Source organism: Aplysia californica, unplaced genomic scaffold (genome assembly GCF_000002075.1).
Source record: "Aplysia californica isolate F4 #8 unplaced genomic scaffold, AplCal3.0 scaffold00132, whole genome shotgun sequence".
NCBI lineage: Eukaryota > Metazoa > Mollusca > Gastropoda > Aplysiida > Aplysiidae > Aplysia > Aplysia californica.
In genome coordinates, this window is record NW_004797402.1 from 182,333 (window position 1) to 195,023 (window position 12,691).

Here is a 12,691-nt window from a genome sequence, read left to right on the forward strand (position 1 = left end):
CTGGGGTAATAATATAGTGTAAAGCACATAGAGCCTGCTGTTGAGCGGGGATATGCGCTATACAAATGCTATCTATTATTATTATTATCAGAGAGAGAGAGAGAGAGAGAGAGAGAGAGAGAGAGAGACAGAGAGAGAGAGAGAGAGAGACAGACAGAAAGACAGACAGACAGAGAAACAGACAGATAGAGAGACAGACAGACAGACAGACAGACACCAACATCCACTGACCCTATTCTCCAGCCTGTCACATTGTGTCTTGTACTCAGACCTCTCTTTCTCCAGCTTCTCATTGCGGCTCTTCAGTAGCTCGATCTCAGCCTGTGGGGGGAGACACACAAGGGAACAGACACATTAGTCTAAGAGGATGGGGCAAATACATGTATGTTACATAATTAAAGAGTCACATTAAGGCAAAAAAAATGTTGGGGCAAATTTCTCCTTATATGAGAGCACACAAAAAAAGGCACACAAAAAAAGGAAAGGCCAAAAAGTCTCACTTTCAAATGATAACATTCATAATAACAATAGTATTTATATCAGCACTTACCCATGGTCTACAGCATGCTTTCCTCTATGCACTTTCAATATTATGATCCACAGAAAAACATTTCCTACTACTACTACACCCATATATGTACAAATGGACTACTCAGAACAACATTTTGCCACACAAAACTTTGAAAAAAGACATATGACGGAGTCTTACACCAACCAGTTGATACACATATGCGTTAACGCCCACTCACAAACACACACAAAAATGCACACACACATGGAGACAAACATACACACATACAAACACATAAACGGACCTCTTTCTCCTTGAGCTCCTCCTCCGTGCGGTGTACGTTGAGGATGGGTTTCACCTTGGTGTACAGCCTCCACCACTCCCACTCGCGGATCTGTACGTACTTGCGCACGTTTCGCTGGATGCATCTGATGGCCGTGTGTTGAACCTGGGAACACAGCATATACGGTGAGTAAACCCGCTTTTTCAGCAGCACAACGACACAATAACAGTCATGTAGTGCAGGGAAGAGGCAAGAGAGACAAACAGAAACCACAGAGAGAAAGAAAAGAAGTGGAACCTTAAGCAACCTTCATTATTATCGCTATTATCTTTTTCTTCTTTGCACTCCCCTGCTTGATCTCAGGAGTAGTTGACTGCTGGTTCTTCAACCTGCAATGCAACTGAATTTTACACATGTGATCATTTTTTTCTACTTAGTAGGGCCACTTGCTATCAGGCAGACACATTCCGATCTTGAAGGTACTCTATATGTTTTATACAGACCAGGGTATTTTCAGTTTTGGTCGGAATTTTGCCCAAGTGGCGGCTGAAGCCTACTTTTATCAATTTTAGGACCACCAAGGGATTTTTAACAAGCGCAACTTGCACACGAGACCTCTGAGATTTTTCGGCCTTATTCGAGAAAGTTAGGTGTTCAATCTTACCTATCTTAAGATCAGGGGTGTGCCTGAAAGAGAGCAGTAAGACGGAGCCAGGAGAAGAAGTACATGTCAGGAGTGAAAGAGAGAGGAACCAAGAGGCCCGGGGTGATTGGCGGGGTGGGGGTGGGGGAGAAGAAAGTGGAAATGAAAGCAGTTGACAGAGCATGTCTAGAGAACAGGAAAGGGAGTGAAAGGAGTAAATTTTAGAGAAGAAAATTTTTCCCCGTCGCTATCAGGTTTCGAACCTAGGACCTACTGAATGAGAGGTAAACACCGTACCTCAAGACCACGAGAGCCTCCATCATTATCATTATTATTATTATTATCATCACTAGAATTGTTTAAAAATCTGCCATTCTGACCTTGAGTTTCTCTAGGTTCTTGCGTGCCAGGTAGCCTCGGCACAAGGCCTGGAACTGCTCCACAACACCTGTGAACTTCTCGTCTCGGCTGCTGTCCAGCTGGGTCAGACAGCCCGGCCGGAAAAACACCTGGAGAAACCGATGAGATTAATCTTTGTTGTCCAGATATTGGCACATTCGTTTGGTGTTTCACCATATGCACAGAAATATACACATACACACACACAGAGACAGACACATGCGCACAAACACACATACACAGAAACAGACACACACATAAACGTCCATACACACACTCATACAAACATACTCTCTCACACACCTTTCCTTCCAAACACATATACACGTAACATATGTTCACTCTCAAACAGACCCAGCCATCACAAAAAATATATAAAAGAACAATTGATAACAACAAACACATGAAAGAATACATACATGAACCCCCCCACCACACACACATACACACACACACACCACACATACACACACACACACACACACACACACACACCAAAAACCTACCCTAGAGTTGCCCACACGGTAGTTGAGTTTGTCCACGTCCAGATTATCCAGGATCAGAGAACTCACCTGAGGAGGGAAGGAAGAAAACACAAGAGCTGGGGTCAGAGGTCACATGCCGGAGCAGATATTGTCTATGTCATAGCACGGTGGGAAAACCTCTGAGCTTTGAGCCGAGGCTGTTGAGAGCTTATGTTGAATCACAGCTCTGCACGCAAGTGAGGAATCCTCCATACCAAAAAGTTGAAGAAAATACTTCTTTATTTATTTGTGATAATTAAAAAAGAAAAAAATTATATTGAAAAAACCAAACCCCCCCCCCCCACCTGTCCACTTTTTTAAAGCCAGTGACAATAGCAACATTTGAAAAACTATGCAGAATTCTCGAGTAGTATATGGCAAGTCAGCAGAGTAAGAGCCATATTTTACCGAGCAAAGTTACCTCATTTACATACCCATCGCAGTAAGAATGAAGAGAAGCATAACTTACGATTTTCTCGTCCCCGTCTCCTCTGCCACTCTTCACGCCAGGAACGAGAGGCTCAAACTTGCTGATGAAATCAGGGAACGGCATCGAATCTGGGAAACCTGTGCATAAAGGAAGATGAATGGTAATTTTCTAATAGCCAGGAAAAAACCCCACAATGTGGTCAAATGTCGTTATTTGAGGGAGTGGAGAGAACTCTTTCAGAATGGAACTTGTTCGGGTCTCCTAATTCTCGATTTCTGTAGCACGTCTCTAATTCCTCTAGTACATAATCATCAGTGTCAATTTGTTAATTCTAGCTGTAAGAGAGTAAGCTCATTAAAAAAAAATACTTTACTTAAATTTGCTTGTATTAGCCAATGCGTTATTAAATTTGAAATCACATTTCCATGCCCATTTTTATGAAATCGAATGGAACTTTCATACAATGTCAGCTTCAAAATACCGAAACAAGGTTTACAGCCATCAAATACTTTGACTTTGGAGCTCGGAGGCAAGCCTTTCCCTTCATTTCTACAAAAAACACATACATGGGCAGTAAGCCACTTCACTTGTTAACTCGGTTGATATCATTCTTCATATCAGCTGGTAAGTGGATGGCCCTGATTTGAACTCCCTCAACAGGATGTTCTTGAACTTAGGTTGCTTTACAGGTTCTTACGTCTTACCATCCATATGGCTTTGTGCTACCTGAGATGGGCTCTAATAAATCAGGAGGTCTTGCCCGTTCTCGAACAATCTTCTTTTTAATGTAATTTTGTTGTTGTTAAAATGTACATGATGTTCTTATGCCCTCGTTGACACAATTTAGATTAATTATCAGAAGAGCTTTGACCCTGCCAGTCAGGGCCAACCCGGGCTGAGAGGATGTAACATCCCAGCAGAAAGACTGAGATACTTGACAAAAATTCTAATCACACCTGAACCACTTTCAGGTCTTCGGTGTGTGATGGCGAAGCATCAAACTGCTACATTAAAGACGGCTATAAACAAACAATCTTCTTCTTCACGTACCAGGTCTGAAAAGATATCAACATTCATGGTTCGTCTTTCATTTCTCTGCTTGTCAGCTCTAAAAGAAAACAACAAACAACCTATAGTAACCTGGTAAATAACCATACAGTATAGAAGAAGGGACCCTAAATCCACATCGAACAAGACGGTACCAAGCCCCCAATCCACTTACCTCCCCCATCCACTCAAACCCCCACTCTTTCCCCACATCCACTCACCCCTTCCCCCTGTTCCCCATCCACTCACACCCTCCCCTCTTTCCCCACATCCAAACATCCCTTCCCCCCTGTCCCCCATTCACTCACCCTGCCTGTAGAGCCGTACAGCGTCCAGTATCTCAAAGCCACGCAGCTGGTTACGCACCAGCGGGATGTTGAGGACATTGTCCTCCTGAGAGGCTCGCAGCTCCCCGAGCCCGGCCCAGTGGTGGGGGAGGACGCAGTGGATGAAGTGGACGTTGGTCTTTTTCAAAATGTCCACGATAGAATCCTGGTGTGGCGAAAGAAAGAGACACCTCATAGGTTTATATCCACAAACAGAATTTGACAGTTTTGTTTGTTTGTTTGAGTAAAGAGAAGCGCATCATCACAATAACCGTCATTTAGTGCTCTTTGTTTTGTTTGTTTAGTATAGGGTTTTACGGCGCTCGCAACTGCATAAGGTCATATGAGTGCGCGGGACACACTTAATAATAATAATAATAATAAATAGCATTTATACTGCGCATTTCCATTTCCTAAAAGATGCTCAATGCGCATTACAATGAAAAAGACATCACATCTTAAAAATTAATCGACACAAATGTGTACGTAAAACAAAGTATTATACATATAATATAAATGCATATGTGTAAAATTTTATACCAGAAAAACAGTCTCGCAGTGAGGTTGAAAATGTGTTCACTAAAAATATACAATGCAATATAAATTCACGAACAGTCAAAATACAGTTGAAACGTGAGTAACTAGAAACATTCATTAAAACATTAATTCTATACAGATAGAAAAACATTTCCACTCTATCTCTCTCTCTCTCTCTCTCTCTCTCTGTCTGTCTGTCTCTCTCTCTCTCCCTCTCCCTCTATCTCTCTCCCTCTATCTCTCTCTCTTTCTCTCTCGCTATCTCTCTCTTTTCTCTCTCTTTTCTCTCTCTATCTCTCTCTTTTTCTCTCTCTCATTCTCACTCGCTATTTCTTCAGTCTCACAGTCTGGCATACACATGCATATATATCACAGTACATCATTATGACAGGTATGCTTTTGTGAATAAAAAATGCTTCAGCTGATTTTTGAAAATGGAAATTGTTGGGGCAGATCTTATTTTATATGGGATTTCGTTCCATACCTGGGGACCAAAGAACAAAAAGGAACGCTCGCCGTATGTTTTGTAGTTTTGTTTTGTAGTTTTAAGAATTAGATTGTCAGAGGCTGATCTAAGGGCTCTAGGTGGATTATATAATTCCAGGAATGTTTTAAGATAAAAAGGTGCACTATCATTTATACATTTAAAACAGAGAACGGCAGTTTTGTATTTAATCCTTTCTTTTATTGGCAGCCAGTGTAGTCCTTTCAGAATTGGTGTTACGTGGGCTGATTTCTTTTGTTTCATTATCAATTTTGCTGCTTGATTTTGAAGTACTTGTAACTTTGATAGTTTTTCGGATGTCAAACCGGACAAAATAACATTACAGTAATCTAACTTTGATAAAATGAGTGTTGTTACAAGTGTCTTGGCTGCTGCTTTAGTTAAATAATTTCTTACACTGCCAATTTTCTTAAGCTGAAAGTAAATACTTTTGCTGAGCTGGCTTATTTGGGAGGACATAGACATATCATAATCCAACTGAACCCCTAGATTTTTAAGACTTCTTTTTGAACGAATGGTATGGTTATTAATATCAATTTGTAGCTCTGGGAGATTTTTAATGGCTTTTGTATTTCCACTCAACATTATTTCCGTCTTGTCATCATTTAGTTTCAATTTATTGCTGGTCATCCATATTTTTAAATCTCTAGTACATTGTTCAGTAGAGTCGACTAAAAGTGGTATTTGATCGAAATCAATAGACTTATAATACTCCTTAGTTGGTAGGAAATTTTGAATTTTGCCCGGGTGGCGGCCGAAGCCTACTCTTATCGATTTTATTTCACCAAGGGATCTTTAACGTGCGCAACTTGCACACGGGCCCTCCGAGATTTTTCGCCCTTGTCCGAGAAGGCTAGGTGTAGATCTTTCCTACCAGAAGATCAGGGATGTGGCAGAGAGACAGCTGTAAGAAGGAGTCAAGGAGTAGCAGTAGAAAGGCTGCGGGAAGAGTCAGGAGCCCAGAGGATGGGGCAGAGGGGGTGGGAGCAGAAAGAGGAGACGAAAGCAGACGACAGAATATTGCTAGAGAGCAGGAAAGGAGGTGAAAGGAGACAATTTTAGAGAAGAAAATTTTTCGGTCGCTACCCGGATTCGAACCCGGGACCTTTGAATGAGAGGCCAACACCTTAACCTCTAGGCCACGAGAGCCCCCTTTAGTGCTCAGACCCTCAGTTAACCACAATTGTGCACATGACAAAATAAACAATTTTTCAAATAATACCAAGTCACTACTAAACTGGTACCAAGGGTAAATAAACAAACAGGGGCGGGGTTGCTAAATGCCAAAGTCCATTTTCAGATGAAGATTTCACATTTCTCATAATATAATAAAAAGGTAACGCTTATGTACCAAACAATATTTATAGTTTTTCAGCCAGGATGTGAAAACATTTAACAACAAACCTAAATATTGACAGTTGACTTACAGAATTTAGCACAAGAAAAGCTAACAAGGCAATCCCGACACAAAGACCTCTCACATGAAATGCCAGCCAAATGGCCAACTCACCACGTTGAACTTGACCTGCAGACAGACCGACTTTTTCTTGAGGCCAGCCTGGCCTGAGACGAAAGTCCTGCGCATGCTGCCCACCCTGCGGAGAGAAGTGGACCCTTCCATGCCCGCCACAGAGCCACTGACCAGCCCGACCCCTTGACCTTTGAGGGAGGTGAACAGCTGGGTGATGGCAGATCTGAGGAAACACACACAAGAAATTGAGTCACATGAGGGGAAATTTACTTCAGTGAGTCAGAGCCAAAATGTGTAATATGGAACTTGGAGGAAAAGTGCAACTGTAATATGCTAAAAAAGAATGTAAATGTTGCTTATATTAAGTTTCATCCTAATATTTGAGGCCCTATCCTTAGCTTCAAAGATACTTGTGCTGCTCACTTGAAAACACCTCAGATCTACTTCATTTAATCATTTCACAGAGCAAAGCACAAAAAATGTAGCTTAATTACCTATATGATGAAGATGAAAATGGTGGTAGATAAGAAAAGTAGTGACAGGAGGAAAGAGATGATGATGATGAAGATGATGATGATGATGATGATGATGATGATGATGATGCTGACGATGGCAGAAACTTGCATGATGATGATATCTAAGATGATGACATCTAAGATGATGATAATGGTAACAGTAATAATGACAATTAGTTTGAAGTTACAGTAAGAATTACACTGCACTTGCAACACCGATAGAATAATGACAATAAGGATGACATAAAAAGATGAACACGATCATGCTCATACTGACAAAAATGGTGATGACAGAGGCAAAAATTATGATGACAATGACCATGATATAGATGACAACAACAACAATAAAGATGGTGATGACGATGATGATAATGGTAACGACGACAACAGAGACTGACTTCTTGGAGTCCTGCAGCACCAGTGTGGCGTTGCGTGAGGTGGGGTTCTCCCTGCAGGCCCGCAGCCAGCCCTGGGCGTTGTACTGGATGGGCGTGGTGCCCAGCTGGTGGTTCAGCACAAATGTGTGGCCCAGCGACCCCTTGCGCAGCAGGCTCTCCTCTGACACACACACACAAAAGTAGTTGTAGTTTTAGTTGTAGCTGTAGTCAGAGTTTTACTGCACTTGCAACACTAACAAGTCATATTTAAGTGTCGAAGTTTCGGCTTTTCAGTAAGAGTATTACAGCATTTGTGTAGAATTGCCAACTGGTTAAGAAAAACTGATGAACTTTTTGCACCCGATGGGATACAAAATTTATTGATCATGATCAACACATCTTGAATCAAGATTATTTTATATATATATATTTGTAGTGCAATATGTCACACAGAAAGAGAATAAAATATTAATACATGTATAAGCAAGAAAACATTACACAATCTGAACAAATTCAAAAATACTGATTTTCAGATTTATCCACAAGATATGCACCTTTCAGATTTTTCTGAAGAAAAGGACATCTGTGTGTCTGTATGTGTGTGTGCGTATGCGAGAGTGTGAATGTGGCTATGAGAGAGACTGTGTGTGTTTGTGTGTGTGTGCGTGTATGTGTGTGTGTGAGCTTACAAAAAAAAATTATTAAAAAAATAAAAAACCAAACATCCCCCACCAAAAAAAACAAACAACAAAAAACCCCCCAACTCCAACTCACTTCGGACGGGCTGCTCACTGTGCTGCTGTAAGAGTCTCTCCATAAAGCTGTCTTCAGTCGCTCCAGGGAACATGGCCTCCTCGTCCAAGATCCACAGCAGACCTTTCTTGTCCGCGTTCTTCAGATCGGAAGTTGAGGACCGGACCTGAGAAAAGAAATTTAACTGATAATTTAAAAAACAAAAGTTAAATGTTCTACTTCCCTATCAAGACAATTTAGACGATTTCGACGGCTTAGTGTTAGACTCCGCCATATGTCATTTTGAAAACTGATGTACGACAGTCTTACACTGAGCAGTCAAATACGTTTTAGAGTGCCAGAAAACACAAGTCTGTCTTCATATGCGGAAAATATGTTTTTAAAAATATTTTGTTGGTTAAGCTGACTTATCACACTTATCACCAGGGCGATGATTTGTCAATATGCTGGTGTTTGAGGGCATGCAAAATGGTGATCCGGATGCCATAGCATCTGTTGGAGCAACAGTAAGTTGTAACCAGCCCACAGACTACCTTAAAGTTGAAGATAATTTGCAATATATAAATGCTTTGCGTTTTGATTCAGTACATTTTTTACGGCACTTGACATAAATGCATTCTATGATTGTTTATGAAAAAGGGAAGAAGGAAATGAAACATTTGGAAGACAAGTCTGATGTCACAGTGGATGTCAAAGCTTTAAATCTATAAAAAGAATAGAATAAATTAGCAAATGTCCATATGTACACAAACATGAGTATACACATAGATGACAAAACATATACAAACTCAAATTGAACCCCACCAACACACAAATCCACAAAAACACAATGAATAACCACAAATATATCACACGCTGCAAACAAATCCATAACATACCACACACACAACACAAACAAACAAATGCATCACACACACACACCCACACAATACATTAACAAACTAATAAATCATACACACAAGTACACACACAAACAAACAAATATATCACACACACATAACACAAACATACAAACAAATGCACCAGACATGCACAAACACACACCGCAGAAACAAACAAACAAAAACACCAGACACACTCAATACAAACAAATGCACCACAAGCATACAGCACACAAACAAATAAATACACCACATACACACACACATACAAAACCACACACACACAAAACCACACAAACTAACAAAGAAACAAATACAACAGACACACACAAACACATACAGCAGAAACAAACAAACAAAAACACCATACACTCATAATACAAACAAATAAATACACCACAATCAGACACAGCACAAACAAACAATTGCAACAGACACACACAAATACACACCACACAAACAAACAAATATACCAAAGTCACACATAACACAAACAAACATGCACCACAAACACACACCACACACACAAACAAACACCACACACACACAAAAAAATGCACCACAAAAACACACACACACAAACAAACAAACAAAGCAACAAACAAACAAGTGAGAGAGGTGAGAGACACACGTACCAGCCCCTGCAGAGGAGGTTTGTCCAGCATGTTGACGATGGAGGCCGGGCTGGACAACACGGGGTCAAAGTCCAGCTCTATGTCCTCCTGGGTGACAGCGATACGAGAGAAAGAATTTGTCAGATGCTTCACACAAATTATACCTACACTTAGAGTGTCTTTTAAAAAAAGTTTTAGTAAGAGTTTTAAAGCAATTGCAACACAATTAGGTCATGTAAGTGCTGAAGATTAGAGGTGTTAAAGAGACATACAAAAGAAAGACGAGAGAGAAGTAGGATAGATATTTTATATGAGACAAGGAGCAAACCATACCAGAGCACCAGCTAACCACCCATGAACTTGTAAAAGATGACCACCCATTGTTGAGGACAAAAGTGTCTATCTTAGACAGGTGGCCATCTTACACAGTGTTATTAAAATGTAAAAACCACAACAACAAAAAAAAAAGCAAGGAAGGAAATGGGAAGTAGCCGTTTGTACAGGTGACAGTCTTGAACAGATGTTTTAGGCCTAAATTGACACAATCATGGTCATTTAGGAGGCAGGCTGCTTTGACTCTGCCTGCCAGGGCCTACCCTGGGAAAGATGGGTGAGCGAGTGAATGTGTGCGTGTGTGTGTGTGTGTGTGTATGTGTATGTGTGTGAGTGAGTGAGTGAGTGAGTGTGTGTGTGTGTGCGTGTGTGCGTGTGTGAGTGTGCATGTGAAGTCTGACCTCGGAGTAAGTGTCCATGGGCAGAGAGATGGCCATCTCGTGGAAGAAGGCCTGCAGTCTCTCCTGCGTGTAGTTGTGGCACAGATCCTCGAAGGTGGCCCCGGAGCCACGCCCACCGCTGGTCCCCGGACTCTGGAAGCCTGGCCCATCCACGATGGTGATGGTGTTCATGGCACGCACACTCGAGGATAGAGATCTGGATGGGTGGAAGGTGGGGAGGGGGAGGTAGGGTGGAGGGGAGGAGAAGGGGGAGGAGGAGGATGGGTGGAGGAATGAAGGGGGAAAGAGGTAGAAGGGTGGAGGAGGAAGAGGGGTGGGGAGAGGTGGAGGAGGGGTGGAAGAGGGAGGAGGGGAGAGAGAAAAGGAGGGGTGGGATGTGAGGACGGTGGAGGGGGGGGCAGAGAGCAAAGAGAGAACTGTTAGCACAAAAACCACAAAGAATACACAAGTATTAACATTCAGATTTAGATAACAACGATGATAAAATGCTGATAAAAAGATTAAATGTTGGTAAAATAACCAAATGCAGGTAAAGCAGACACGATTGGCACCTACGTATAAACTATGAACATGAAAACCCTATCGCACACATGATTGTTTGTCTAAAATATAGGAGAAATGACAGCCAAATATATAGGTACAAATACCAGGTGTCCAAGACCAGAGGTAAATGTGTGGGACCTGCAACTGAAGGGATTACTTCTAAAGGCCTGAAGGTCATGATCTATCCCTGGGTTTTCTTCAGAGGTGTCCTTCCTGTAGCCTTTTTCAGAAAAGTATACTTATATAGCAGAGGAGGTTTGGAACCTGAGTTTTCCTTCTCCTAGATAGCTTGTTGTCCCCAGCCGATGAGCTCTAATCTACCCAGCTACTTCATTTATAATACATGGGGAACACTTTGACTTTAAAACTGGCCCATTTTTGTAGGTCACACGTATAATAAGGGGTGAATGTAGCAGTAGGAAAACCCTCCACCTGTATTCAAATATTCTGATTATTTAGTGTGAAAACCCTAGAGTGCAGCCCAGGAAAACAGCTCAGTACCAATATTATTTATTCCATGTCAAGAGCAGCAATCACAAGATGTCGTACCCAAGAAGGACAATAACCAAGTAATTGTTTAATAGCAACCATATTCAGCTTTACTTCCCTTTTATTGAAACAGTCCAGACAATGTTCAGCATATGGGATACTTTTGGACCTCATTGAAAAAAAGGGCAGGTATATACAGTTGATCAACTACCAGTTTTGACATTGAATTCCTCTTCTCAACATCAATTTCTAGCGGGGAAATTACTATCCATGGCAAGTGACAGTTAAAAATAAAACATCTACCGGTGAGTTCTCTGAAGTATTCACCACTCACCTGTTGATGAGAGAAACCACGGCGTTGAAGACGTCTGAGTAGAGACCGATGACGAAACCTTCCAGCGACTCCTGGGCCGTGGCGTTGGCGTCGGACGGCAGGTAGGCGGGCCGGTCCATGGCACCTGACACTCTGTTGTCACAGGAGGGGAGGCAGAAGATAATTAGACAACAGGAAGAATTAAATTGTTTGGTTTTTAGTTTTTTAGTACGCATTTTTACGGACTTGCAACACCACTAGGTCATAAATGTGCTGAAGATTAGAGGTGTTACCGGAGAGTTTTTAGTTTAAGTAAGTGTTTTATGGCACTTGAAACACAATGATGCCATATATAAGTGCAAAAGAGTAGAGGTGCTACAAGAGAATTATTACTTTTAGTTAGGGTTTTATGACACTTGCAACACATATACGTCATATAAGTGCCAAATGTTAGAGGTGTTAAAAGAGATTAACAAACCCCCCCAAAAAAGAGAAAAGACCAGGACGATAGATGTTTGAGAGGAAAGAACGAGAAAACCAAACCAGAGCACCCGCAAACCATCCACTAGAAAATTGTAATTGTAAATGTCGTATTATGCCACACGTCCATAAATACACTCACTCACACACACCCACACACACACCCATTCACTCACACACAAACCCACACCAAACCGCATCCCCTTCACACACCCACCCACACAAACATAAACAACAATTCACAACCACTCACATCCCTTCACACACACACTCACCCACACACAAACAACCAAACAAACAATTACACTAACCTACA

General features: G+C 41.5%; 1 protein-coding gene across 1 annotated transcript in view; it reads right to left on the reverse strand.

Annotated features, from left to right (window-relative positions):
• LOC101845088 (unconventional myosin-XVIIIa) overlaps positions 1-12,691 on the reverse strand; it is a gene marked incomplete in the record, with an annotated part of 129,989 nt that overhangs the window by 32,264 nt on the left and 85,034 nt on the right. Inside the window, 12 exon segments of the mRNA XM_013081466.2 lie at positions 232-321; positions 816-959; positions 1,818-1,946; positions 2,343-2,408; positions 2,830-2,927; positions 4,146-4,329; positions 6,716-6,899; positions 7,590-7,749; positions 8,343-8,487; positions 9,838-9,924; positions 10,551-10,746; positions 11,917-12,048. Coding sequence (XP_012936920.1) covers positions 232-321; positions 816-959; positions 1,818-1,946; positions 2,343-2,408; positions 2,830-2,927; positions 4,146-4,329; positions 6,716-6,899; positions 7,590-7,749; positions 8,343-8,487; positions 9,838-9,924; positions 10,551-10,746; positions 11,917-12,048 — 1,615 coding nt within the window.